General features: G+C 43.4%; 1 protein-coding gene across 5 annotated transcripts in view; it reads right to left on the bottom strand.

The window, feature by feature from the left end:
- The window catches only part of nyap2a (neuronal tyrosine-phosphorylated phosphoinositide-3-kinase adaptor 2a), a 39,525-nt gene that overhangs the window by 9,643 nt on the left and 5,214 nt on the right, over positions 1-24,668 (bottom strand). For all 5 annotated transcript variants that reach the window (XM_085184667.1, XM_085184668.1, XM_085184665.1 and 2 more), the window contains 3 exons: positions 24,481-24,668; positions 20,851-21,885; positions 7,763-7,876 (listed from right to left, as the gene is read on the bottom strand). The exon at positions 24,481-24,668 is cut by the window's right edge and continues 123 nt beyond it. In XM_085184667.1, the coding sequence (XP_085040793.1) occupies positions 7,763-7,876; positions 20,851-21,885; positions 24,481-24,668 (1,337 nt within the window). The remainder of the gene's footprint in view (positions 1-7,762; positions 7,877-20,850; positions 21,886-24,480) is intronic.

Raw genomic sequence — 24,668 nt, 5'->3', positions numbered from 1 at the left:
ATGAAGTTGATGTTTTTCACACTTACATCCATCACCTCGTGGAACTCTGGTGAAATCTTTTTTGCTGCTGCTTTCATGGTGGAGAAAACTGGGTCCATTTAGCTGCTGGTGCACAATCAAGAACATGATGTTGTGATGCCTGTAAGTCATTGAAGCTGCACCATCACTGCATACCCCAACACTGTCCTGCCAGTCCAGGTCGTTCTCAGTGAAGTAGTTGTCTTTTCTTTCAAAAGTCATTTTAGTAGACAAAGGTTTCAGAGCAACGTGTAATACAAAGTACTTCAGAATTTTCACATTCCGTTCCCTCCCCGACCATTAAACAACAAGTAACTGTCAGCGACTAAACAAAAAATAAAGAAAAGCACATAACCAAACATAAAACCAAATAACCAAACAAATAGACAGGAAAAAGAAAAAACGGGGAAGGGGGAGAATCCGTGGGTTACTCAGAAACAATAGTCGTGGGTTTTCGAAGGAATCCAGAAAGGGGACCACAGTTTATAAAATGTGAGTTTTGACCCACGAACTGTATATCTGATTTTTTCTAAAGCCGTGCAGGACTTTATATCTTTTACAGATTGCACATGCGAGGGGGGAAAAGAGTCTTTCCACTTTAGTGAAATAGCTGTCTGACCAGCAGTAATGAAAGGTTTAGTGCTCTGAGTCTGGAGTTGGGCAGCTTCAGGTCTGCACCAAACATAGCACAGAGTGGCTCTGGTTTAATTTGAGGACTTCAGACATTGTTTGGAAAACAGAGGTCCAAAGGTTGGTCAACAAAGGACAGGACCAGTACATATGAAGTAATGTACCACCCCCAAACCTTCTACTGATTGGATCCACCTCTGGGTATATACACACCAGTTTAGCGCTGGATCAATGCCCCCGATGAACTATCTTAAATTGAATGGGAGTGTGTTGAGCACACATCGATATATTGTGAACTTGGCCGAGGACAGAGTCCCACAGTTCATCTGTGATATGAAAGTTAGGGTCTTGTTCCCATTTACATTTGATGGCAGCTACTGAAGAACATTGTAAGTGGGAGATTAGATTGTACGAGGCTGATATTGGAGGTTGGACTGACCATTACAACATAATCTACCGGATTGTCTGGAGGTTTTTAGGGGAATTGTGCCGTCATAGTCTGCACGTAGTGTCTGACATGTAAAAAATGAAAAAACTGAGACGTAGCAATGGCAAATTTAGTGGATATTTGAGAAAAACTTGCAAATTGTCCTTCTACATCCAAGTCAGCAAAAGATTTTAGACCCTTTCTGTGCCAGATGTGAAAAGCATTATGTGTCATTGAAGGAACAAATAGGTGGTTTGCTGCAATTGGGCTTTGAAGTGAGAAAGCCTGGTAGGGCTGGGCCATATTATACTGTTCACGGTAAAATCAGTACAATGTTAGGCAATGATAAGAGAATGGTAGCGCTGTGCAGGGCGGCTGCTGTGTTCGCTTCGGGTTACTCCTCACCCCCCACCCAATCATGTGGCTTGACATGTCTTTCACAATGTTGTGCTGTGGACATTTATGTGCTTTTTGTGCAGAGGAGTTTTTTGTTTCCTGTTCTCATGCTGTCCTCCAATGGAAGCACAGCATGAGTAGAGGTCTCTTTCTTTCCTCTTGTACTTTCCCATTGTAGTGTACATTTCAGTGTTTTTCTGTAACGCTACCGATCTCCGACCTGTATCCCCATGTAATGTCTGTGCTGTGTGTGTAAGGTCGGGGGGGGGGGGGGGTCCCATTTCATTGCTGGGCAACCTGCATGTGGCGAATAAAGCTTTGATTGATTGATTGATTGATAATCATACAGCCTTCCACTTGCTGAGTTGAAAGTAGGGTGAGTTTGGTTTCTAAGCTCAGGCGTTCTTTGTACAGCGCCGGTCATGGTGATTGACCGTACTGCCTGTTGATGCTCATAATCTGGTCTGAAATAAGCCTCTGCTCCCATTCTGCACACTGCCTTTGAGATGCTGCTAATTAAATTATTTCTCCTCTCAGGAACACCTTTAAAGCCTCCCATACCGTCCTGTTTGGCATACCAGGTGTCCCATTCTCACTAAGTAACGTTTTAATTTTACAAGAAATATTAAAGACAAATTGTTCATCTGTGAGCAACAATGGATCCAACCTGCAGAGCTTTCTCACAAACTCACAGCCCAAAAACAACAACAACAAACCCCACCTGAGAAATAAAATACAATAACATGCCACAACGTAAAGGAAACTAAAACAATACCAACCACCAATATTACCTCAGCAGGTTGCATTGAACAGCAACTGCCTAAGCCCCTGATTGCTGATTGTGGCAGGATGAATGTTATTCTTTGGTTCCACCCACTTTCAGCCTGGCGCATTAGGGGGCGCTAGTATAAATAGTGGCCCTGTGAGCATTCCTGGATCGCTTACCTGAGATCTCTTTTTTTGGTCACCTGACTTCCCCTTGGTGTGGCAGAGATTATTCTGAAGCCTCCATCGCGGCTGGTAGGTGTTTACCCATCGTAGTGTGTGCATTACCTTACTTGATGGTAAACGGATATTGTTTTTAGGGCATAGCTGTGGAAGCCTCCTATGAGCCCCTGCTCATGTTTCATGACGCGGGGTTACTCGGTACGTAATTCAATTTCGTCTCGATCCTTGCCTTTTATTGTTTGTTTTATAGTAATTATTTATTATGCTTTGCAGGAAGTGTGGGCCTTGGTTTTACGCAACGCCACACTAACTGAAGTGCTGCTGCCTTGCTTTGCTTGGCTTTTACCGTCTGTTCCCGTTGCGAAGTTTCTTTTCCTGCTGCTGTCCGCTTTTTAACGTGGACATCGGCGTGGACAGCGGCCATATGCACGCCGGTTATGGGAGTCAGCTGGCGTACATATTGATGAGCGTATGATTAATTTATAGTCGGGCAGACGGCTAGTTGGAGTAATACGGCGATCCCGTTTGCTCCAGATTTTAAAGTTTTATCCAGATTGTATGTTTTTGATTTGTAGTTTGGATTTTTGTTACACCACTGGTGGGAGGCCCTTTTTATAGCTGCAGATCACCAGTGTGGTCCTACAGTAGGGTTATCCCCCAGCGCTACATTAATTTTGTTATCTATTAAACTTTTCTTTGTTTCTTTTATTCAGATGCGGAGTGCTGACGTGGAGGAGACCAGGGTGCCTTGGTGGTGGGATCCCTTGAGTGTACACACCTGCCTTGTTTAAGTTTATTAGTGTGAGTGTGTGATTTTTGTGTTGCACTTGTGTCTTGGTGTGTTTTCTTTTTTTGAGTTTGTGCGTGGCATCCCTGCCCCTCCACTGGTAAGCCTCAGCTCTGAATATATTTTAAGCATATTTGTACATGGATTTTTATGACTGTGTTTTTATACTGTGTTTTAGATAATTGTTAATTGTCAATTTGTTTTAACATTGAACCTCGTCTCTGTACTGAGTATAACAAACCTAACTGCCTTCGTGGTGATTAGTGTTACTAATCACCACCAGAGATTATTCTCTGGGTGAAATTCCCAGAGTGGCGTTGTCTTTTAAAACGGAAGAGTATTTACTTTATTCTCACCTCGTGCTGCCACATTCCCATACTAGCTAAGTACTCCCCCGTACCCAGGGTTGCCAACCGTCCCTTAAAAAACGGAATCGTCCCGTATTTAGAAACAAAAGTACACGTCCCGTATTGAGCTGAAAAGGGACGCACTTTGTCCCGTAATACAGTGAGAATCAAAAGTATTCTATAAGTTTTAATGTAATTAACGCTTTGTTTGAAAACATAATTCCCAGCCCCGCTCCTGCTTTGTGACCAATGAGCTGACAGCACACTTATGACAATTCGAGTATGACAATTCAGATTACCGCTCATCTCATTGGTTGAGGAAAGGTCGCTTGCGGAGAAAATACTGGAAGACAACAGATGACCACAACAAAAAGCATGGAAACAAACGCCGACACTGCGGTGCAAGTCTCAGACGACAGTACACCTGAAGCTGGGAAACACTGTGCGATTTTCAAACTGCACGATTGGCTCGCATGGGTTATAGGTTCGTAGGTCACGATGCAGGTCTCACACTATACCGCCCGATGCTCTGATGCGACCTGAGTCACACTGTGCCTCCATAAAATGAAGGTTATAACAGTAAATCTGTCGCTCGCTCTCCCTCTCTGTCTTTCACTCACACAGACACACACCACCATCAACTTTGCTAAATTGCTAATGAAAAACACTGATCAGGCAGCTGTGATTGAGCAGCGATGTAAATACAACTATTTTCACGGTTGTTGTGGTCGTGATGTGATGCCACATCGAAAAGGCTCGGATGAGCTTTCCAAAGTTCTACAAGTTGTGCCTCCATCGCTTGTGTCCAGATCACACGCTGCACAGCCGTCCGTCTTTTTCACCGACGTTTACGTGTTTGCGCGTGAGCAGTGTGAGCGGCTGCGGTGACACCCTCACGAGCGATTGATGATCGTGAGCTGGTCGTGAGGTGTTAATCGCTTCTCATTACCCCACGTATACTACACGATGCACGATGAAGGCCAAAATCGGGCCAATCACCAAATTGGTCGCACGACTCAAAAATCGGCTCAAAATGGGCCAAAAATCACACAGTGTAAGCCCAGCATTAGCAATGTCTAATAAATAAAATAAATCAAATTCAAGTCAAATGGTTAAAAAAATAATTTCACACACAAAAAAAGAGCTAAAAAATTCACCACACTGGGAAGGGTGAAGACAACTGGGTCGCCCGGCCCTGGCCACGAGGTGTCCCTTATTTATTTCTCAGGGAGTTGGCAACCCTACCCGTACCACTACCACGTACGCCTTGTACCCGCACCATTAAACGTTAACCCCTAAACTTAAAGCAGGGCCCATATTTAAAGGTGATGAAGAAGAGAAACAAAACACAACAAGACCAAAGCAACCACACAACAAACAAGTTTTCCTTAAAATGAACAGCAAAGAACACAATACTATACTAACAGCACGGCTGTACAGTATCAGTCAGATCGAGGGTGCTGCGCAGACCAGTCTGACCTATTATACTGGTGATTTAAGGTGAGTGCACTGACCGGCTACAATATCCACCTCAGGATGGAGAGCGTTGGTCTTCCTCAAAGGATTAAATAAAGCGGGTAGCCTCATCAACTGACTCCGGTCGCCGGTTATTTCCATCTGGAAGAGTAATCCGAAGTCTGGCGGGGAAGAATAGGGAAGGTTGGAGGCCTCTCCTATACAACTCGGCCATAACATCCATATACTGGGCTCGCTGATTTTCGAAGTCTGCGTTGTAGTCCATTTAGAACTGGAGCTTGTGTCCACAGTACTCGCTGTGGACCCAGATCCACTGATTCCGGCAAACCCACCAGACGAATGTTTGGCCCTCTGCTTCTGCTCTCCAGGTCAGAAAGTTTAGTTTTGAAAAATTTGTTCTCCCCCTCTCTCCCCCTTCACATTTAGTCCATCTTGTCCAGCTTATCATTAATTACATCAAGATGTAGGCTTAAAATCTGCAGCTATGGCTGTTCTGTGCTGTTCAAGCAAGGCGACAAGCGTCGGGTTCAGGGCAGCACTAGCATCCTCTGCTAGGCCAGCACTAGCACCACTCTCAGCAGCAGTTTTCTTCTCAGTTTGTCTTCTTACCTTGGACATCTTTTCAGTGTCACACTTATTAAAGGCCCCCAAACATACGTGTCTAATAGCAAAGTGGGGATTAGGAAGTAAAATAAGAAGAGTTAAGCAGGTGCTAGTAGCTGACACACCTTACCCCACTGCCAGAAAAATGAGGTCCCCATAAGTAGTTGTCAATGCAGTGGAAACTCTCCTGAGTCATGGCTCGTGTTGGTAGCTCTCCACAAAACAGCATGTCTTCATGTAAACTGCTGTCCCAGCAATAATGTCACGGTTCTGGGTCAGTTTCTACCCAGTATTTTGAGTTCATAATGTTTTGGTTTAATTTTCCATCAGGGATTGTTCTCTTGTTGTGTTGATGATGTCGATTATGTTTATTATTAGGGTTTCATGTTTCTGTTTATTTGTGTTTAGGATTTGTTCTTTGGTTGTGTCTGCTTAGTATGTCTAGTTCCATGTGTCATTTTCTGTCTGTCTCTCAATGTCGAGTCTGCGTCTTAGTGTGATGGTTTCTTGTTCCTGTTTTATTGTGAAGGTCTGTGTCTCATGTGAGTGTGTTCAGTTTTACCTCTCGTCCCGTTAATGATTCCCAGCTGTGTCTCCCACCTGTGTGTAATCTCCCTGTGATTTTCTGAGTGTATTTAAGTCGTGTCTTCTGTGTTTGTAGTTGCTGGTCCGTCTGCGTTCCCACCATGTTTCATCCGTGTGTTCCCTGCCGTCACCATCATGTACCATCGTCTTCCTTCCTTTATGTTCATGTTCTTGTTCATGCTCTGTAGTGTAGTTGTCCCAGTATAGTTTAGTTTTCCATTTTGCCGTTTGCCTCTCTATATTTCGTGTTCATTAAATCACCTTCACACCTTAGCGACTGCCTGCGTTTGGATCTTCTTTTTCCTTTTCCACACGGCTCTTCTCACTCGCCGTGACAAATAATGTACAAAAACCAGAAGCAATGCACCATTCATGACCAGTGTTGTTCAAATTACTAAAAAAAATGTAATTAGTTACTTATTACTGATTACTTCTCCAAAAAACCAATCCTGTTACATTACTGATTACTTATTTTCAAATGTAATTAGTAACTTATTACTCAGTTACTTTTAAAAAACATGATACACAACTTGAATATGTAATGTAAAACGACAGACCTTTCAGCCCAGTTCTATTTTTTTCTCCATAATCCATCATATCAAACTGAATCAAATGAAAAAGTCTCTTCTTAAAACTTGTTTCATTAGTTTTAATCTTCTAACTTTACGCATCAAGCAAAATTAAATTATATGCAACAGTCTTTGAAATGTGAAATTCTTTAACATTTAAACTTATTTTTTGCATATTCCAGCATATAAAATAAAATGTTTTGTGTTTACACTCTTTCAAATAGATGCAAGTAAAACACAGCAGAAAATAAATAAAATCAAAGATTCAGCAGCTCTTAAATCTATTGTCACCTGTTTAGCAGGAGTGAGGCGGGTGGAGGTTTGCCCACAGCAGTCATGTCAGTGGGGGCATCCGGGGGTTTCTCTGTGTCACATTCCCGTGGCAGCGTGCTCGCTGCTCGCTCAGATTTGAAATGTAATTTTTCGCTGTAGAAAGAAGTTTTCTTCCCATGCAGAGTGCACTGCAGACGCTAATGTTTCTGTCACTTTTTACAGAATCAAACTCAAAGTAATGTGAGTACTTCCAAGCTTTAATTGCTGCATGGTTGTACTCTCTCCATCGCTCTATATTTTCCAATGTCACTTTTATCTTCATTTTTGTGTTTTGAGAACTTCTCCATATCTTTTAATAACTCCAAATGACAGGCAGGGTGTCTTCTTCTGCTTGCTTATTGAGGCTAATTAAACAACTCCCACCAAGTGGGCTTCATTCACTACTTTCAGGAACAAGCTGCACATACAAAATCTATCTAACTGAAAACACGCTGCACATAAAAATATCAGAGCAAACACGGTCCTTCAGCTGATTTTACCTGTCTTGAAGTTTCTGTAAATGGCAGCATGAAGTTGGAGTGCTACAACTGTAAAAAATATCTCTCTCTCAAGACACACTGACACAATGTTCAGCAGACCTTTCTTTTCTCTTCATAGTTAAACTCCTTAAACATGAAGTCAGTGATGTTGCTTTCTGACTCACCTCCTCCTCCTGTCAGCATCATGGTGGGACTGACAGATGACCTCCCCATCCTGCTGGAAACCGGACTCGACTGTCCATCTCTGTCTTTACTGTCATGTCTGGACTTGCCATCTCCTACAGAGGCACAACAACATCAACTCAGTAAGTCCTGAAGAGTCAGTCAAAGTAAACTTTATTGTCATCTCTGCCATATACAGTACAGTATATAGAGAGACAAGATGATGAGGCTCCAGTTCATTCAGTGCAAAATAACAACAATAAATATAGGAAGAGTAAGACATAAATATTCACTTCAAGACTAAGGTAAGGGGAGATATACACTTTGCAGTTGTATGTTGTTTGTTGGTATTTGTCTACAGCAGCAAAATAAGCTGCAGAGGAAGTAAAGAAACACTCAGTTCCTGTGACATCAGACCTTGACCCAATAAACCTATTATCAAACCAAACCATGCAGCTTATCAATTTGCAGTCCACTTCTTCTTATATACAATATACTATATAATATATTCCACCCCTGCCTAAAGACAGTTATTAACTGTCTTTTATTAAGACAGTTATTCTGCCAATGAATATTCAGATAGTTGCTGTGAAAGACGAGTGCATCTGACCTGCTCTTTTGTTTATGGCATGTAAATGGTAAATGGTAAATGGACTGGTTCTTATATAGCGCTTTTCTACTCTTTCTGAGCACTCAAAGCGCTGTACACAACTTGTACATTAACCCATTCACACCCATTCGCACAAGCACATTTTTCTAAGTGCTTTCTAAGTAACATTCACACACACATTCATACTCCGATGGATGCATCGGAGAGCAATTTGGGGTTAGTATCTTGCCCAAGGATATTTGGCATGCAGACTGGGGAAGCCAGGGATCGAACCACCAACCTTCCGATCAGTAGATGACCTGCTCTACCACCTGAGCTACAGCCACCTCCTGTAGTCTGTTTTATCTCAAGAAATAACTCTGTGATCTTTTTGTTGTCCATGTTAAGATATACTTTCACATAGCAGACCCACGTCCATCTTTACAAAGGAGTTGAGTGTCAGAGCACTTGGAATCTCTGAGCACCACATTTCAAATGTCCCAGAGGTGTAAGTTAAAGGGGGCCGGAGCGACTGCAGGTGCAGTGTCCGTGGTGCTTCAGCATCTGGATAGCGGTATAGAAGAGGAGCAAGCATAAAGGGAGTAACTTTTTTTTTTTAAGTGTCAGGTAATTTCAAATGCCATGTTTTTATGAGTTTAACAAATATCTGCAAACACGCAAACTGTTTGTGTGCAGTCTTTGCAGTGAGTTGCTAGCTAAAGATACAGCTGCTGCATTTCCAGGAAGAGAAAAGAATGAGAGCTAACTCAGAAATGTAATTGTCTTGATGCTCAATTATCCAAGTGAGGAACTCCCATAGAGTTGATTCTGTTCATCTGGACGTTTCAGTAGGAGAAACGTTTCATCAGGATCAGGTGACTGCAGGTTCAAACCTTATAAACAGGACATTTGTACAATGACTGAAACTAGCACCACTAAATGAACAATGGGCTGGGAGGTCTGTTCTGCCTTGAGTTTAGTGCCCCCTACTGGGCCTTGTAAATTGTTGTTAATGTGCATGCACTTTGACCTAGAACAAGAAGTCAGCCATGTTAGTTGGGGTAACCAGGTTCACATAAGTTGAAGGGTTCCTGTAATTGTCTGCTGCAATCCTCTTTCTTGTTTATGCCTTCAAAAGCATTGTCTTTTCACTGTGATGCAATGGTGTATGGTAGTGCAATGTAAAATAAGTCACCTGGAGCTTGGATGCTATATCCTGACTCCCGTATCCTTTTGAATGGAGTTTGGCTGGCTGTTGAATTGTGTACATACGCACATATGCACACACACAAGGAGAGCAGTACAGTGAAAAGACGAATACCCAGATGGCTAAACTATACTATTGCAGCAGATTGCAGAGAACATGGACAAAAAATGTAGGAGAAGCCCTTCTGTCACGGCGGGGTGTGCCGGAGTGTTTTGACTTCAGGACCCAGATGCAGATGCAGAGAGAAAGGCGTTACAGGAGACGTGACGTGTCTTTAACCAAAAGCGAGCTTTATTTAGCTGGCTGCAGACAAAACATGAAACTAAGAAAACAAAGAGGAATGTGAACACTGTGTAACTAAAAGACTATGAAACTCAGTGAAAAAACTATGAAGAAACCATGAACACTGAGTAACTATCAAACACAGTGAAGACAAAAACCTATGACACTCTATGACTGAGAGATGACAGACAACACGACGCTGAACACGGGAAGACTGAGGACTTAAATACACACATGAGGTGATCAGGGGAAGTGGAGACACATGAGGACACAGCTGACTAGAATCAAACATAGTGACAACACAGGGGGGAGAAAAACTAACCACATGAACCCAGAACGTGCAATCTACTTCAAAATAAAACAAGAAACTAGACATGACAACACTTAGCTCACACATCTAAAACACATGATAAATTAGACAAGAATCCAAACATTTAAACCAAGGAAACAATAAATAATGGCTGCCTTTAACCTGAACTAAATAGGACTAACACGTGATCACAAAGCTAACATGAGAAGAATACAAAAATAAACTCAGAGCGCTGGGTCAGAGGCCCAGGTTGTGACACATTCACTGAAGGAATCGCTGAGCATCAAAGATGAAGCAGTTAAAGATTAAACTTCCCGGTGTTCTAGTTCTACACGCTCATCAAAATCATCTGCGGGTGTTGAGGCAGCACGAGCAAGACCATTAGTAGAAGCTGCAAAAGCATGTGCAACATTTGCAGAAAGGGAAATTGCTTTCAAAATTGACAAAGCAAGATTGGAGGCTAATTTAGATGCCCTTCATTTGGAAAAGAGGCTGCAGCTGCCATTGCCCAGGCAGAGATATTGGAGGCAGCAGCAGAACATCTGGGTGAGGAGCGTTGCAGTAAGAAAAGCCACTCAGCAAAACTTTGAATGAACGTGAATATGGTAGGGACCAGGCCACACGTCTTAGTCAACAATCTGAAATGACGTTGCACTTGGCACATGACCAGAACCCAGACCACCCCACCTGCTCTACGACGCAATGTTCTCAAAACACCTGGAAGGAGGAGGACAATGAAAGTATTAAACAGCATTCCTACTCTCCGCAACTGGATGCCGAAGAACAACTTACCTGTCCAACTACAAGACAAACATCTCCCCATATTAAAAAACAGGCAACCCTGCAGGAACCATATAGGGACAAATGTCAGGAAAGGGCAAGGTCTGTCACTCTGCGGTATGCAGCTAGTCCACCGACGAAGAGTGTGCACCCAGAGTCTGCAGGTATGATGGACATGGCATTGACAAGTGTTTAGCACAGAAAGAGCTTGTGAGTACTGGTTTATAAAAATTTGATGACTGTCCAGAAACCTACAGCGCATGGAGATCATCTTTCCTTAACACAAGAATTTAGACCTTACAGCCATTGAAGAGTTGAACTTGCTGTTGAAATGGCTTGGGAAAGAGTCATCAGAGTATGTGAGGCATATGAGGGCAGTTCAGGTAGGCAACCCAGCCTTAAAGCAACCTTAAAAATGACTTGGGACAGGTTGGATGAATGTTACGGTGCCGCTGAGGTCATAGAAAGTTCTTTGTTTGAGAAACTGGACAGCTTTCCTAAAATCTCAAAGAAGGACAATCGTAAGTTAAGAGAACTTGGTGATCTTCTAATGGAGCTACTCTCAGCTAAGGAGGATGGCTATCTTCCAGGTTTGTCCTACCTGGACACCGCTCATGGCATTGGCCCCAATGTAGAAAAGCTGCCATCACATTCACACACACATTCACCAGTGTGTGAATGTGTGTGTGAATGGTTGGATGACTGGATGTGTAAAGCGCTTTGGGGTCCTTAGGGACTAGTAATAGCACTATACAAATACAGGCCATTTACCGTTTACAACATGCAGGACAAATGGGTTTCTCAAGGACCTGCTGCTTCCAAATAGAGCCCATTTCATTCATAATGATGTAAATCCAAGCCCATCATGTATTCATGATTTGAATCCTGGGTTGTGTGAAATCCCAGAAATAAACCCTAGACAAAGCGAATCTGTGAACTAAGGTGTAGGTCTATTAGGGTCTATTAGGTTATGTTGTGGCGATCCTCGAGTCCTCAATTATTTGTGTTCATACTGGAGTGCAAAATTAAAACCAATGTAAGATGGACAAAAAAAGTTCAAAGCCATCAGGTGCTCAGTTTATAAAAAATAAAAAAGAAGAGGAGGAGAAACGAGCAAAAGATGCAGGTAAGCAGATGTGTGATTGGATCATGGCAGGTCATCCTGAAACAATCAGAATCAGAATACTTTATTAATCCCTAAGGAAATTATGTGGATTACAGTTGCTCCAAGAAGAAATGGTAAAAATAGTAACAGTAACAGACTAAACTCCAAACAATACATTATGTTACAGATTTTAATATTAATTGGTCATTGTCAGTTGTTGATTTGTCCTGTTCTCGTTGCATGATGAATTATGATGGCTGTTTGGTAGCCGTTTGGATACAATGCATACTCTCTCTCTCTTCATATGTGTGTGTGTGTGTGCTTCTCTGGCGAAATTCAGTATGGTTCTGACAACAGTTTTATGTTAATGTATAATCCTTAATATGTTTTATGTGTGTGTGTGTATGTGTGTGTGTGTGTGTGTGTGGGGGGGGGGGGGGGGGGGGCGCGCCAGAGGGAGTGTTCGCCCGGGGCACCAAACAGGCTAGGACCGCCACTGACGATGATAATGATATGCTCGACAACCAGAGTAACAGATCATTAGCAAGGACAGGATTTTTTGACCTGTTCAACATTCAAGGTGATGCATTCCCCTACACCTTGAAGACATGTGCTGGCATTAGAGAGAGTTCTGGAAGAAGAGCGAATGGCTATCAGGTTGAGGCACTTAATGGTGGTATCAGCCTCACACTGCCAACACTGCTTGAATGCAATGACATTTCAGACAATCGTGAGGAAATCCCAACACCCGAGGCTGCTTTCCATGCTCATCTCAAAAGAATTGCTGCTGAAATCCCAGCTATAGATGGGGAAGCTCTCATTCTACTTCTGTTTGGCAGACATTCTTAGGGTCCACAAAGTCAGACAGCAGATTAATGGCTCTGACAACACACCCTTTGCACAAAAGTTGGATCTTGGTTTGGTCCTAGTGGGTGATGTTTAGGGAATGTCCATAAGCCTACAGTCTGCAGCTTCAAGACAAATGTCTTAGAGAATGGAAGACCTTCACTGTTCAGACAATGCACAAGCCATGTCCACCTCAAAGAAAGGGTTGATTTGAGTTTATTACATAGTCCCCTACAAGGCTGTTGGGGGGTGCAGAACGGTGGATTCCCTTGGAGTCACAGTTTTCAGGAGAACAAATGATGATGAGAAGCCTGCATTATCAGTGGAAGATGAACACTTTCTGCCAAACAATCGACAGCAAGCTTTGACTTGCTGGTTTTGTTTATTTTGGGTTGTTTTGTGATTATCCCTAGTGTTTTGTGTCCTCTGTGCTCTCCTCTTCCACCAAGTTCCTATGTTCTGTCTCCCCAGTCTGTGTTAAGTTGTGTGTTTAGAGTTTTGTTGGTGTGTTTCCTGTTGTATTTTGCAGGTCCGTCTCTCTTGTCAGTGTTTCTAGTTTTGCTTCCCCTTGTGTCATTATGTCCAATTAATCCCAGCCGTGTCTCCCTTCTGTCTCCCATTCCCTGATTTCCCTGTGTGTATTTAAGCCCTGTGTTTTCTCGTGTGCGTTGCTGGTTCACCTGTGTTCTTTCCCTGCCTCATTCTGTTATCTCCCTGCGTCTCCCTGCATCCCCGTTTCAGGTCGGTGTTTTCTTAGTTTTTCCCAGTATAGGTTCCTTAGCTTCTGTTTCTTGCCTGCTACGTTTTTGTTTGTTTTACTTAGAACTACATCTTGTTAGCACTGCTTGGGCAGAGTCAGTGCCCTGCGCAGCTTCAGTCCCCTTCGTGTCTGTCACAGGACCTCGTGCCTGCTGCTTTTGTGCCTGTCTCTGCTGGAGGGTCTGAGGGGCCCATCCAGCTTTCTGCCTCCACTGGAGGGTCCGAAGAGCCCATCCAGCCTTCGTCAGCCTCCGCTGGAGGGTCAGAGGGGCCCGTCCAGCTTTCTGCCTCCACTGGAGGGTCCGAAGGGCCCATTCCAGCCTTCGTCAGCCTCCGCTGGAGGGTCCGAGGGGCCCGTCCAGCATGCAGCGCCACCACCTACGGCTTGCACGCCGTCACCTGCAGCACCACCATCTGCGGCTTCCACGCCATCGCCTGCAGTGCCATCGCCTGCAGTGCCATCGCCTGCAGCGCCACCACCTGCGGCGCCATCGCCTGCAGTGCCATCACCTGCAGCGCCACCACCTGCGGCGCCATCGCCTGCAGTGCCACCACCTGCGGCGCCACCGCCTGCAGCTTCCACGTCGTCGCCTGCTGGGCCACCACCTGCAGCTCCCACGCTAGCTCCCATGCCGTCGCCTGCAGCGCCACCACCTGCAGCGCCACCACCTGCAGCGCCACCACCTGCGGCTCCCACGCTAGCTCCCATGCTGTCGCCTGCAGCGCCACCACCTTCTTGTGTTCCTGTGTTTTTGATTTTGTGGTCTGTTTTGGTTTGTTTCTGGACTTCTCCCAGTATAGGTTCCTTAGCTTCTGTTTCTTGCCTGCTACGTTTTTGTTTGTTTTATTTACCGGTTTAATAAAGTTCACCTGCATCTGACACTTCCTGCATCTTGGGTCCTACTTTCAACCTCCACTCATCTGCCACTGCAGACATGACAGGCGATATGTGCCCACAGAACATAATCCAGCAGATCATGCGTCAAGATCAATCCAAGCCTCTCAGCTTACTAATACGAACCAGCTGTCTGGACCAGCAATCTTGTATGAACAATACAAAAGCAAGACATCTTCAGTGTTGTTGAATCAGACTCTGATAAAGAGATCCAGCCACGAGTCACTTGCTGTGCCAGTAAGAATGAGGAAATGAAACTTGCTCCAGAAAGGTTTGAGAAATTTTTTTCATGGAACTCTTTGCAATGACACACTTATTCATATTGCTCAGTCCATGACCCAAATCGCCAAGGAATGCAAAGGATGGCATCAGTGTTCAAAGCCACAGTTTTCCAAGGCAAGGAGTGTTATTATTTGCTCTGTGAAGACAGCTAGTTTCTCTGAGGGTGCGATTCGAGCAGCTGGAATATGGCTGATAGGTGGCAAAAGATGCATAGGCAGTGTTATTCATGGATATGTCATTTGTCGGAAGCTGCGAGGCAGAACTGAAAGCTAGAAGATGTCGCATTTGCCAGAGGAACAACTTAGTAGTTCTCCCACCTTTACTTACACAGGCCTGGATGTCTTTGGGCCTTGGAATGTAGTTGGAAGGCGTACAAAAGGAGGACTAGCCTACAATAAGCGCTGGGCAGTGCTATTTACTTGTCTAAGTACTCGTGCTGTTTACATAGAAGTGATTGAGTCCATGGATGTTTTCATTAACGGTCTATTCTTCTTCTTTGCTATCTGGAGCCCATGAATACAACTGCACTCTGGTGGCGCATGGGAATGCACGATTGGAGTTGCAAGGAGGATCCTGGACTCTATGCTAATGCGCACAGATTGTTCCCATCTCACACACGAAGTACTGCACACTTTAATGGCAGAAGTAACAACTATTATTAACTCCAGGCCTGTAGTTCCTGTATCTTCAGATGCAGACTAAATTGAAATACTAGCCCGGCTATGCTCCTTACACAAAAGGCAAGCACACCACCTCTACTGGGGAAGTTTACAGAGAAGGATCTCTACAAGCAGCAATGGCAGCAAGTCCAGCACCTAGCAGACCACTTCTGGAGACACTGGAAAACAGAGTATCTACACACACTCCAAGCTCGTCAGAAATGATTGAAGTCATGTCCTAACATTGAGAAGGGTGACGTTGTGCTGCGTTAGCATGGTTAGCTCGTTAACGCGTTAGTGCCATCCAGCCCCATGCACGGGGCGCTAATGCGCTAACTCGCTAACAGAGTGTTGCCGTGTTAATGCTGTTATGGAGTTAGTGTCATTTTAATGAGATTAACTCTGACATCACTAGTATTTTCATATTATGAAACTATTAATTTTGTGTTATTCAAATGTTGCATGAAAATCATAGTAAACCACTGTGTTGGACTACTGCGCAGTGGCTGTGCTGCTCATGGTCAGTGTTATATCAGGTGTTAAATATTCCAAGTGAGAACCATCCATGTCACAGGGTGAATTTTTTGACAGCAACTGCTGTTTTTTCCACTGTTAGCTGTCATTAGGCATTAAAACTTTCTTTGAAGTGGAGCTCCAACACTTTGTAAATAAACTCTCATGAGGTGTGAGAATTTAATTCAACTGTTTATCAGAGAGAAAGTGTGATTTTTAAGACACTCTAACCAGACATTAGAAGGTACAATGTTAACTTATACTCAGTTGTTGTTGTTGTCTGCTCTGGACTGCTGACCACAACCAGTGTTGGGAAGGTTACTTTTAAAATGTATTCCATTACAGAATACAGAATACATGCCCCAAAATGTATTCTGTAACGTATTCCGTTACGTTACTCAATGAGAGTAACGTATTCGGAATACTTTGGATTACTTAATATATTATCATGCTGTTTACAACTACATGAATGTACTATTGCTGTGATTTATTACTGTTACTGAAGGTCCGCGGCACCGAACCGTAGTAAAGGGACCTCTGGCTAATACGGTGGGTTCTGTGTCGGGCTCATAGCGGAAAAATAGCTTTACTTTGTTGTCTGGGTCAACTTTGCTTGCGACAGACAGAGAGAGGCGTTGAAAGGCCGCTCCAACGGAACTTATTGTTTCAGAGGAAAACACGAACACGGTGTACAGTCGAGTCTTAATAGCGTACTTACAACTGGGCTCGTCAGGCACTCTTCTTGGCTGCAGTGGTTATTATTATATTTACATGCTTCCAGCTCCCGTTTTTGCTCGATGACAGCTCGTACTTTTCCTTTTTCTCCCTCCCTCGCTCACAGACACATAACGGGTATGGCAGTCCATTCTCCCTGCAGCACGAACTACACTGCCTATGATGCTACATTCTTTAGAGCTATACCTGTAGCATTCTGCCTATTAGCTTAGCACAACAACAACAAAAGGCGCTCTCTCACCTAGGAAACACGCAGAGAGAGCGTCACCCTGTAACCATGGCAACCATAACGCTGCCGCCTGGAACTACAGAGCGTAGCTGTCAAACAACACCCAAACAGTCCTGACCCGCGACAATATGAAACAGAGAAGTACCGCCGTGTAATCCATTTATTTTAACAAAGTAACTGTATTCTAAATACCACTTTTTAAACGGTAACTGTAACGGAATACAGTTACTCATATTTTGTATTTTAAATACGTAACGGCGGTACATGTATTCCGTTACTCCCCAACACAGACCACAACAAACGGCAACAAGCCACAATAAACAGATCCAAAGTGAATCCTGGCCAGATGAGCTGATACAAGAACTGATTTGCTCCAGATCTATGATCCTGATCTGGTTCTGATCCATTCTGCTATGCTATTCTGATTCGGATCCAGTTTGTAGATTCATTACAGAGCCTACGGTACATCTGGGCCAGATCCGGTCCAGAGTAAATTTGCCATCTAGGAGTATACAGTATACTGTGAGTGTGGGAAATGAAAATCAGTCAAGATTGTGAAGGTTTGCTGTGTGGCAGGCAGGATGAAGGACCAAATGCAGGACTCATGAGAAACCAAGGAGTGAAATAAAGGAGGCAGCTTTTATTGCGCTGTAAAAACTCGACCACCAAATACAAGGAACACAGCATAATAATTAGACGATAGAAAATTACGAACTCAGGAAACTAGAAACAAAGAAGCTAGAAACTATGAACTGACCAGAATCAACAATGGGAATGAGCATCACAGAGGGTGCACACAGCACTGAGGGAGTATTTAATGACGTGACAATGGACAGAGGAAAACACAGGGCTTAAACACACCAGGCAGTAACGGGGGAATGGGAAACAGGAGGGAAACACAGCTGGGACTCTGGTCGTGTCCAAATTCATGGGCTGCTTCCTCCTGAGGCCGTATTTGTAGGCTAATTTCATCACAGCAACGCGCCAAAGTCTGTCCAAATTCGTAGACTCCTCCGAATGCAGCCGACAAATGTGTCCGCCTTTTCCCCGAATTTGAAGGATGGGTCAGATGTGTCCTTCGTGGCCCACCACATCCCAGAATTCATAGTGCGGCCCAGCCAAACTCCAGTTTCCAACAATGGCGGCCGCTACTAAGTTTTAAAATGACTGTTATTAATCTTTCTGGGTCACAAAATAAACTTTTAACATATTTTCAGCCGAAAAATGTAGCTGTTTAAACTTCAAATATCTGCTCGGTTTATCAGGATATCACTTATTTGCAAAAGTGCTTCGACGTTTTCAGAGACGTCTGTTACCCACCAGCTCGATAGCTCGCCGGGAGCTCGAGGGTCACTGAAGCCGCCGAGAACGGCACAACTCCCGGCACATCATTTTCAGATCACCGCGGACTTTTGCAACTCAGGTTAAACGTAATATATAAGTGACTTAGACAACCTAAATTTTTATTGTTTGGCTTTTTTCAGTGTTTTATTTGTTCATGAGTAAATCGGTTTGGCTGAGATTAAAGTAAGATAAAATAAAACTTTATTAATCCCTCAGGTGGTTTTCACACAGCTGAATAAACGTCAAACAGAAAACTGATTAAACAGAAGTGTGAGACAGTCGAGAGTTTACTCCAGTGTCCCGTTATATTTTAGATAGCAAGGAGCAGACGGCCGAGTTTATTAAACTCCACCGAGACAGCGGTGATGCTAATCAGAAAGATAGACCGTCCAATTCCACAGCTGTTTACTTCCGGCCTACCCGACCTTCTGAGGACCCGGTCCACGTAGACCGCGAAGGCCGGGTCCTCAGGAGGATGCAGCCAATGAATTTGGACACAACCTCTGACATAACAAAACGGGGATGAAGCAAAACTGAAACACAGGACACAAGAATTTCAAAGTAAAACAGGAAACATAAGACATGGAGACACCAACTAAACAAGGAGACACGGCAGACAGAGAAGACAGGGAGAACATGGAGCACAGAGACAAGAGTAACTAGATGTGGAACACGGGGAAGGGAAAGTAACAGAAAACTAAGGACTATAAACTAAGACTATAACATAAACAGAAAACAATAACGAGAATCAAAACCATTAAATCCAACAAATCCAAGAATATAACTTCCACTAGAGGGCAGTGCAACTACCTCCCCAAATAAATTGGTTGCCAACTGCCAGTAAAACAGAAGAGGATGAAGAAGAAATTACATAATACTCATGCTGTGAGTAAAACAATGCAGCGCCTAATAGCAAAGATAAATATTTAAAAAAATAAAGAAAAAGTAATCTGTCTGACCTGGGTCCTGGAGAAAACCCCAACCCAGATGAAGGCCCTAGCATGAGCTGTGGTCAGAAGAAAGCAAAGAAGGTAAACTGGGGACAAACCAAGCCAGTTCCACAATGCCTGGTGTGTGGGGGAAATTATCAATATGTCTTTTGTGACATTTTGTTTGCTGGTGTGCTGTGTGATTTTTCTAATGTGAAATATGTGATGCCCTAGCTGCACCATGGAGATATAGCAGTACAGAAGACTGAGATGTACTTCTTAAAGGGAAGCTGTTAAAAAATAAAACTCTGTGCTATCAGTACACCCAGATAAAACTAACTAAATGCCTAATGCATTGGTAGGTTGTCTACCAGTACATTAGAAGATTTAGGTGCTGTAAATATGTAAAAAATTAAGATACTGTTAGCAGAAAATAACTATAGTCACTGTCTGTTGTTCATATATTCTGTTAATTTAATGCCATCATACCCAATACAATAGAATTAGACAATTAAGGTTTTAGCAGTGTTTTTCCAGTGCAGTTGAAGGTAAAATTGGCTAAATACATTCACCATTTCCATTCAGCAGATCTGGGTAACAGTAGCTGTACTCACATATTTTACTGTGAAAATGTATACACATTGGTTAAACCACATACACAACTGTATATGGTGTTTAAATATTGTAAATCAATGATATAGACATATCTATCTATAGTTAATCTGAGAAACTGAAAAAAAAACCATCTTGTGGAGAGTCTCTCTGGAGACCGAATGAAGTAATGACAGCTTTTTGAGTATTCTCTCATATTTGACTACAAATGAGTGATTTTTTTTATTCTTAGTCAATTTATCAGATTCACCTGTCCATATATTTATTTATTATACTTATTATATTTCTGAGCAGCTGACCCAAAGACCATTAGAGACTGAGGAGGCATTCAGGAAAGCTGGCGGATGTTAGTGTAAATAAAGACGCACAAGCTAAACACTGTTTTTCTATCGTCTTTTACAGTTTTAGAGTGGGAGATAAACTGGACACTTCAACGTGCTGAACTTAATTTGTATAATAAACATGGTTTGACTGGGTTTTGCTTTGTATTTGAGATAACAAACCGCAGTGTGTAATCAGTGTTACACAACAGCTTGCAAAACTGTTTAATATACTTTTCTTTCAGACGTGTGGATGAGCACCATTGGGTAATAGCAACCAGTCATCAACCTCTGGGACTAAAATTAAGCCAAGGCTCAAATCCCTAAACTTACAGTTCCTCATACATCCAGCAGGGGCTCCAGCAGTGAGTCAGTCCCCATAGATTTCCATGTTAAAACTTCACAGCAGAAACAAACATGCTTACAGACAGACACACAAGCTGGTTTGGTCTCTGTGGATAATATCCCCCTACATAACAACTGCATGGTGGAGGGTTATTTGTCTCACCTGCTGAAATTGTATTAAGGTTTAAAGTTTGCATTGTTAAAGGATTGGGCCACTATTGTGAATGTGACCTCAGGTTTACTTGCTCTGACTTGTAGTCCCCCAGCACCCCCAAAAACCAAACCTTGTCCTTGATGTGCATCAGGTATTATAATATGGTGTTGATGCAATACTCTGCAACTCTCTTACCTTCACCCTCCCTGCTCTTCCTCCCTCCTGACCCCCTCTTCATCACCTGTCTACCTGATGCAAACAGGTTGTTGAGTTCGTCTAGTGGACTTGTTGGAGTCTGTGACCTCACGGACATGTTCTGCATGGACCCATGTGTGGAGGAGGAGTTACTGAGTTTAGCCCCTCCTTCACCTGCCCTGTGTGAAGATGATGAAGATGAAGATGAAGAGCGAGGCATACTTCCTCCTGCCATCAGGGTGTCATACGGTGGTGGCCTCTTCAGGCTCAGAGGTGTTAGTGAGCGCCCCATGCTGACAGGAGATGGGCATGCTGATTGGCTGCGGGGGTAACCGTGACCACCGTGCGTGGTGCTGGATGACTTGTAAAGGCTGGAGGGGAGAGGTGGAGCTGAGGAGCGACCAGAAGATGTGATGGTATGAGTGGAGGGCATGTCCCGGTCTCGTTCTTTGCGGTAGTGAGTGGAGCTCTGCGGCTGTTCAACACTGCCTGACTTGCTGTAGGAGACGTTTTCTAACATGGGGAGGCGTGTGACATCCAAAGGGGTGAGGGGGGACTCATCTGAGTTTGGGGAGCACTGAGCGGGGGCAGGTGGAAAGATGAGCAGTGGTGGGCGGTGAGTCAGGAGATTTGGGAAAGGTGGAGGAATGTCACAGAGTGAGCCGTGGGATGACCAAGCTTCAGGGTCAATGATGGCAGCATTTGTGTCCTGCAGAAAGTCTTCCAGCATTGGGTACTTCATCTCCTCGTACACCGATTCATTCTGGTCGTCCTCCTCTGCTTCCTGACCTTTCAGCCCTCGCAGGATGTTTCCCACCATCTCAATGTAAACTGGCTCCTCTTCGTCCGTGTCCCTGGATGCTGGACTCTGACTTTGGGATGAAGATTTGTCCCACTGCAAGGAAGACTTCTTGTTGCCATGGTTACGGATGTAACACTCATCAAAGGAGGTGCTGAGCTGAGTGTTGGGATTCCTTTTGGGTTTAGGTGGAGGCATCTTCTTGGAGGCATCTTCAGAGTGCAGGAAACATTGAGCTGCAGACAGAGAGCGAACAACTGTCACAACACTTCTTCCATACCTTCTGAAAGCTACAAATTCCTTAGAGAACTATTTAAACTTCAAATTCAAGGGCAGTCATTTTTTCAGTCATCTTACTGACAGAAGAACTAGAATTACTTCAGACGGATACAATAAAAATATCTTCTGCTTTTCAATATAGTTTTAGGGATGGGAATTGATAAGAATTTAGCGAATCGGATTCTATTATCAATATTACTTCTTGGTTTTCATTGACTCCATTATGAAAGTCACCACCATCTCTAAGCAGCATATCAAAGACATTACATTCATGCACATGAATGACATGCTGTGGATGTTGGAGGTATTTCTGCTCTTTGTTGCGATCCGTGTCGGGGTCATTACTGAAAAAAGTAATTCTTAAAATGAATGCAGTACATAACTTAATTACTCCCAGGAGTAAGTAATTCTTTACAATACTGGTTACATTACTACTACTACTACTACTAATAATAATACATTTTATGTAAAAGCTGTCACGACTGTGTGCAGGCAGGAAGAGAGGACGCAAAATACAGGACTCACGGAGGCAAACATAACTCAAAATATTCAGCTTTATTGCTGGAAAGCAACTGAACAAAAAACGAACTAAACTGAGAATAAAGAACAAACTAAACAGGCAGGCAGGCTGGCAAACAGAACACACAGTGAAAGTGAGGGTATGACACAACAACGAGCAGGGGAAGAGGCAGACACTAAATACAAGAGGTAAACAGAGCTAAGAAGAAACAGCTGGGAGAGACGGCTGACGCTGATTAAACTGACGAGACACAGAACTTAACAGACAGACTCATGAGCAGACATAATAACATCATGGACATCAAGGAAAACAGAAAAGTGGGACTAGGGCAGGCACAGAACAGAAACCTAACAAAACCTGGCAAATCTTAATGGAAAACACAATCAGAATAAACAAGATCATAATAAAGAAACACAAAACACTGAGTCACCAGACTCAGGACCATGACAAAAGCGCCTTTCAAAACACCCAAGGACACTGTACAGAACAAATAAGACAAGCATAAAAACAGGAAATGAACACAATAATAACACAAAGTTTAAGAGCATGGAGAAGTTATACAGAGTAGGCTATCTTGAATAGGTGGGTTTTGAGGGTGGGCTTAAAAAGGGGGAAAGAAGTGATGTTTCTGAGGTCAGGGGGCAAGGAATTCTACTATTACTAATACTATTGCATTTCTCAGTAAAATGATCATGATCATGTCTTGATGCATGCTCAATCATCTAGGTAAGTAAATCTCCAAAAGTTGATTCTGTTCATCTGGACGTTTGTTTTTTTTTTTTTTTTTAAATCCCAAAACACGCTGTGCCAAAAATTGGTCCACCCCAAGGATCAGGTCCCCCGACACAAACAGAGTAACATAGTGTACGTCGTTAAGTGCCAGGAGGATTGGCAGGATTTATACATCGGGGAAACCAAACAACCTCTGGCTAAGAGGATGGCACAACACAGAAGAGCTACCTTGTCAGGCCAGGACTCTGATTTTTGGAGTCTCATGATCACCATTTAGCAATATTAACCTATAGCTTCAGCTACACACCAACAGAGATCTCTAACCTAAAGAGGACACACATATGATCGTTCTCTTAGTATTTAGGTAAGAACACCAAGCTGACAGCACAAAACAAAGATAAAAACCCTTATTGTCTATTATTACTATTATTGTCTTTACCTTACAATATAAAGCACATTGAGGCAACTGTTGTTGGGATTTGGCGCAATATAACTATATTAAAAAACAAAACAAATAACAGGTAAAAACGAAGGCTGCAGCCTGACTGCTCATCCGTTTGTTACCTGATGAAGTTCAGTGGCAGCTGGCTTCACCGCAGCCCCAAAATAACGGCTCACTTGGCTGCAGTGTTGTTCTGAGATCTGCATTCACTCAGCGTCACTCTGGCTCCTTGGTGAACTTGACCATGGAGCCAGAGTGACAGACAACATTAGCATCTTGTCTGTGCAGGTGTTTGCTGAGATTGTGTTAGCAACACAGTGTAGCTGTTTCTGTCCTGGATGCAGTTTGCACTTTACCATCACGTTCATGTCCTTTTGTGCAATAAAAATAAAAGTTCTGTTCATATGCATGCTGTAAACTGTAATACTATTTTCCTCCTCCTACAACGCAAATCACCTGATTGTAGCGCAAGTGCAAGAATTGATCGATGGGATCAACAGACAAGCAGCTGAACAATTCCAAAGAATTCAACTACTAGGAACCGGTTCTTCTAGAGAACTGGTTCTCGATTCTGATCCCTACAGTGTCTTCATTTAAAGGTCTAAGAAAAGGCTTTACACACTTCTTTAATAATAAAGTCAGGTGAAGTGAAACACATTGAACCTCTCCTTATGAATAATGTCCATCTGAGGCCACGGCAGCATCCTCAACAACGCCACATGGACCAATAGGAGGTCATGAACAATGTTTATAATGAGACCTTGCTGTGGTCATCACCTGAACATCAGTCCTGAACCTGCAGATCTAATTTGGTGCCCAGATCTCCACCATGTGAGACATGTGGTTTTAATGACTCACCTTCAGCCTGTTCTAGCTTCTCTTTGGTGTCTTGGTGGTCTCTTCTTGTAACTCCACCCCCATCCACAGTTTCGGAGCTGCTGCTCAATTTGGTGTTGGGATCTCTCTTAGGTTTGGGTGGGGGTTGTTTGCGGCTGCTGCTGGAGTCATCTTCTCCTCCGCCCACTGAGTGGAGGGACTGCGATCTG

This window comes from Neolamprologus multifasciatus, chromosome 14, assembly GCF_963576455.1.
Source record: "Neolamprologus multifasciatus chromosome 14, fNeoMul1.2, whole genome shotgun sequence".
Taxonomy (NCBI): Eukaryota; Metazoa; Chordata; class Actinopteri; order Cichliformes; family Cichlidae; genus Neolamprologus; species Neolamprologus multifasciatus.
Note: the sequence above shows the minus strand (reverse complement) of the source record. Positions and strands in the feature narration are given on the sequence as shown.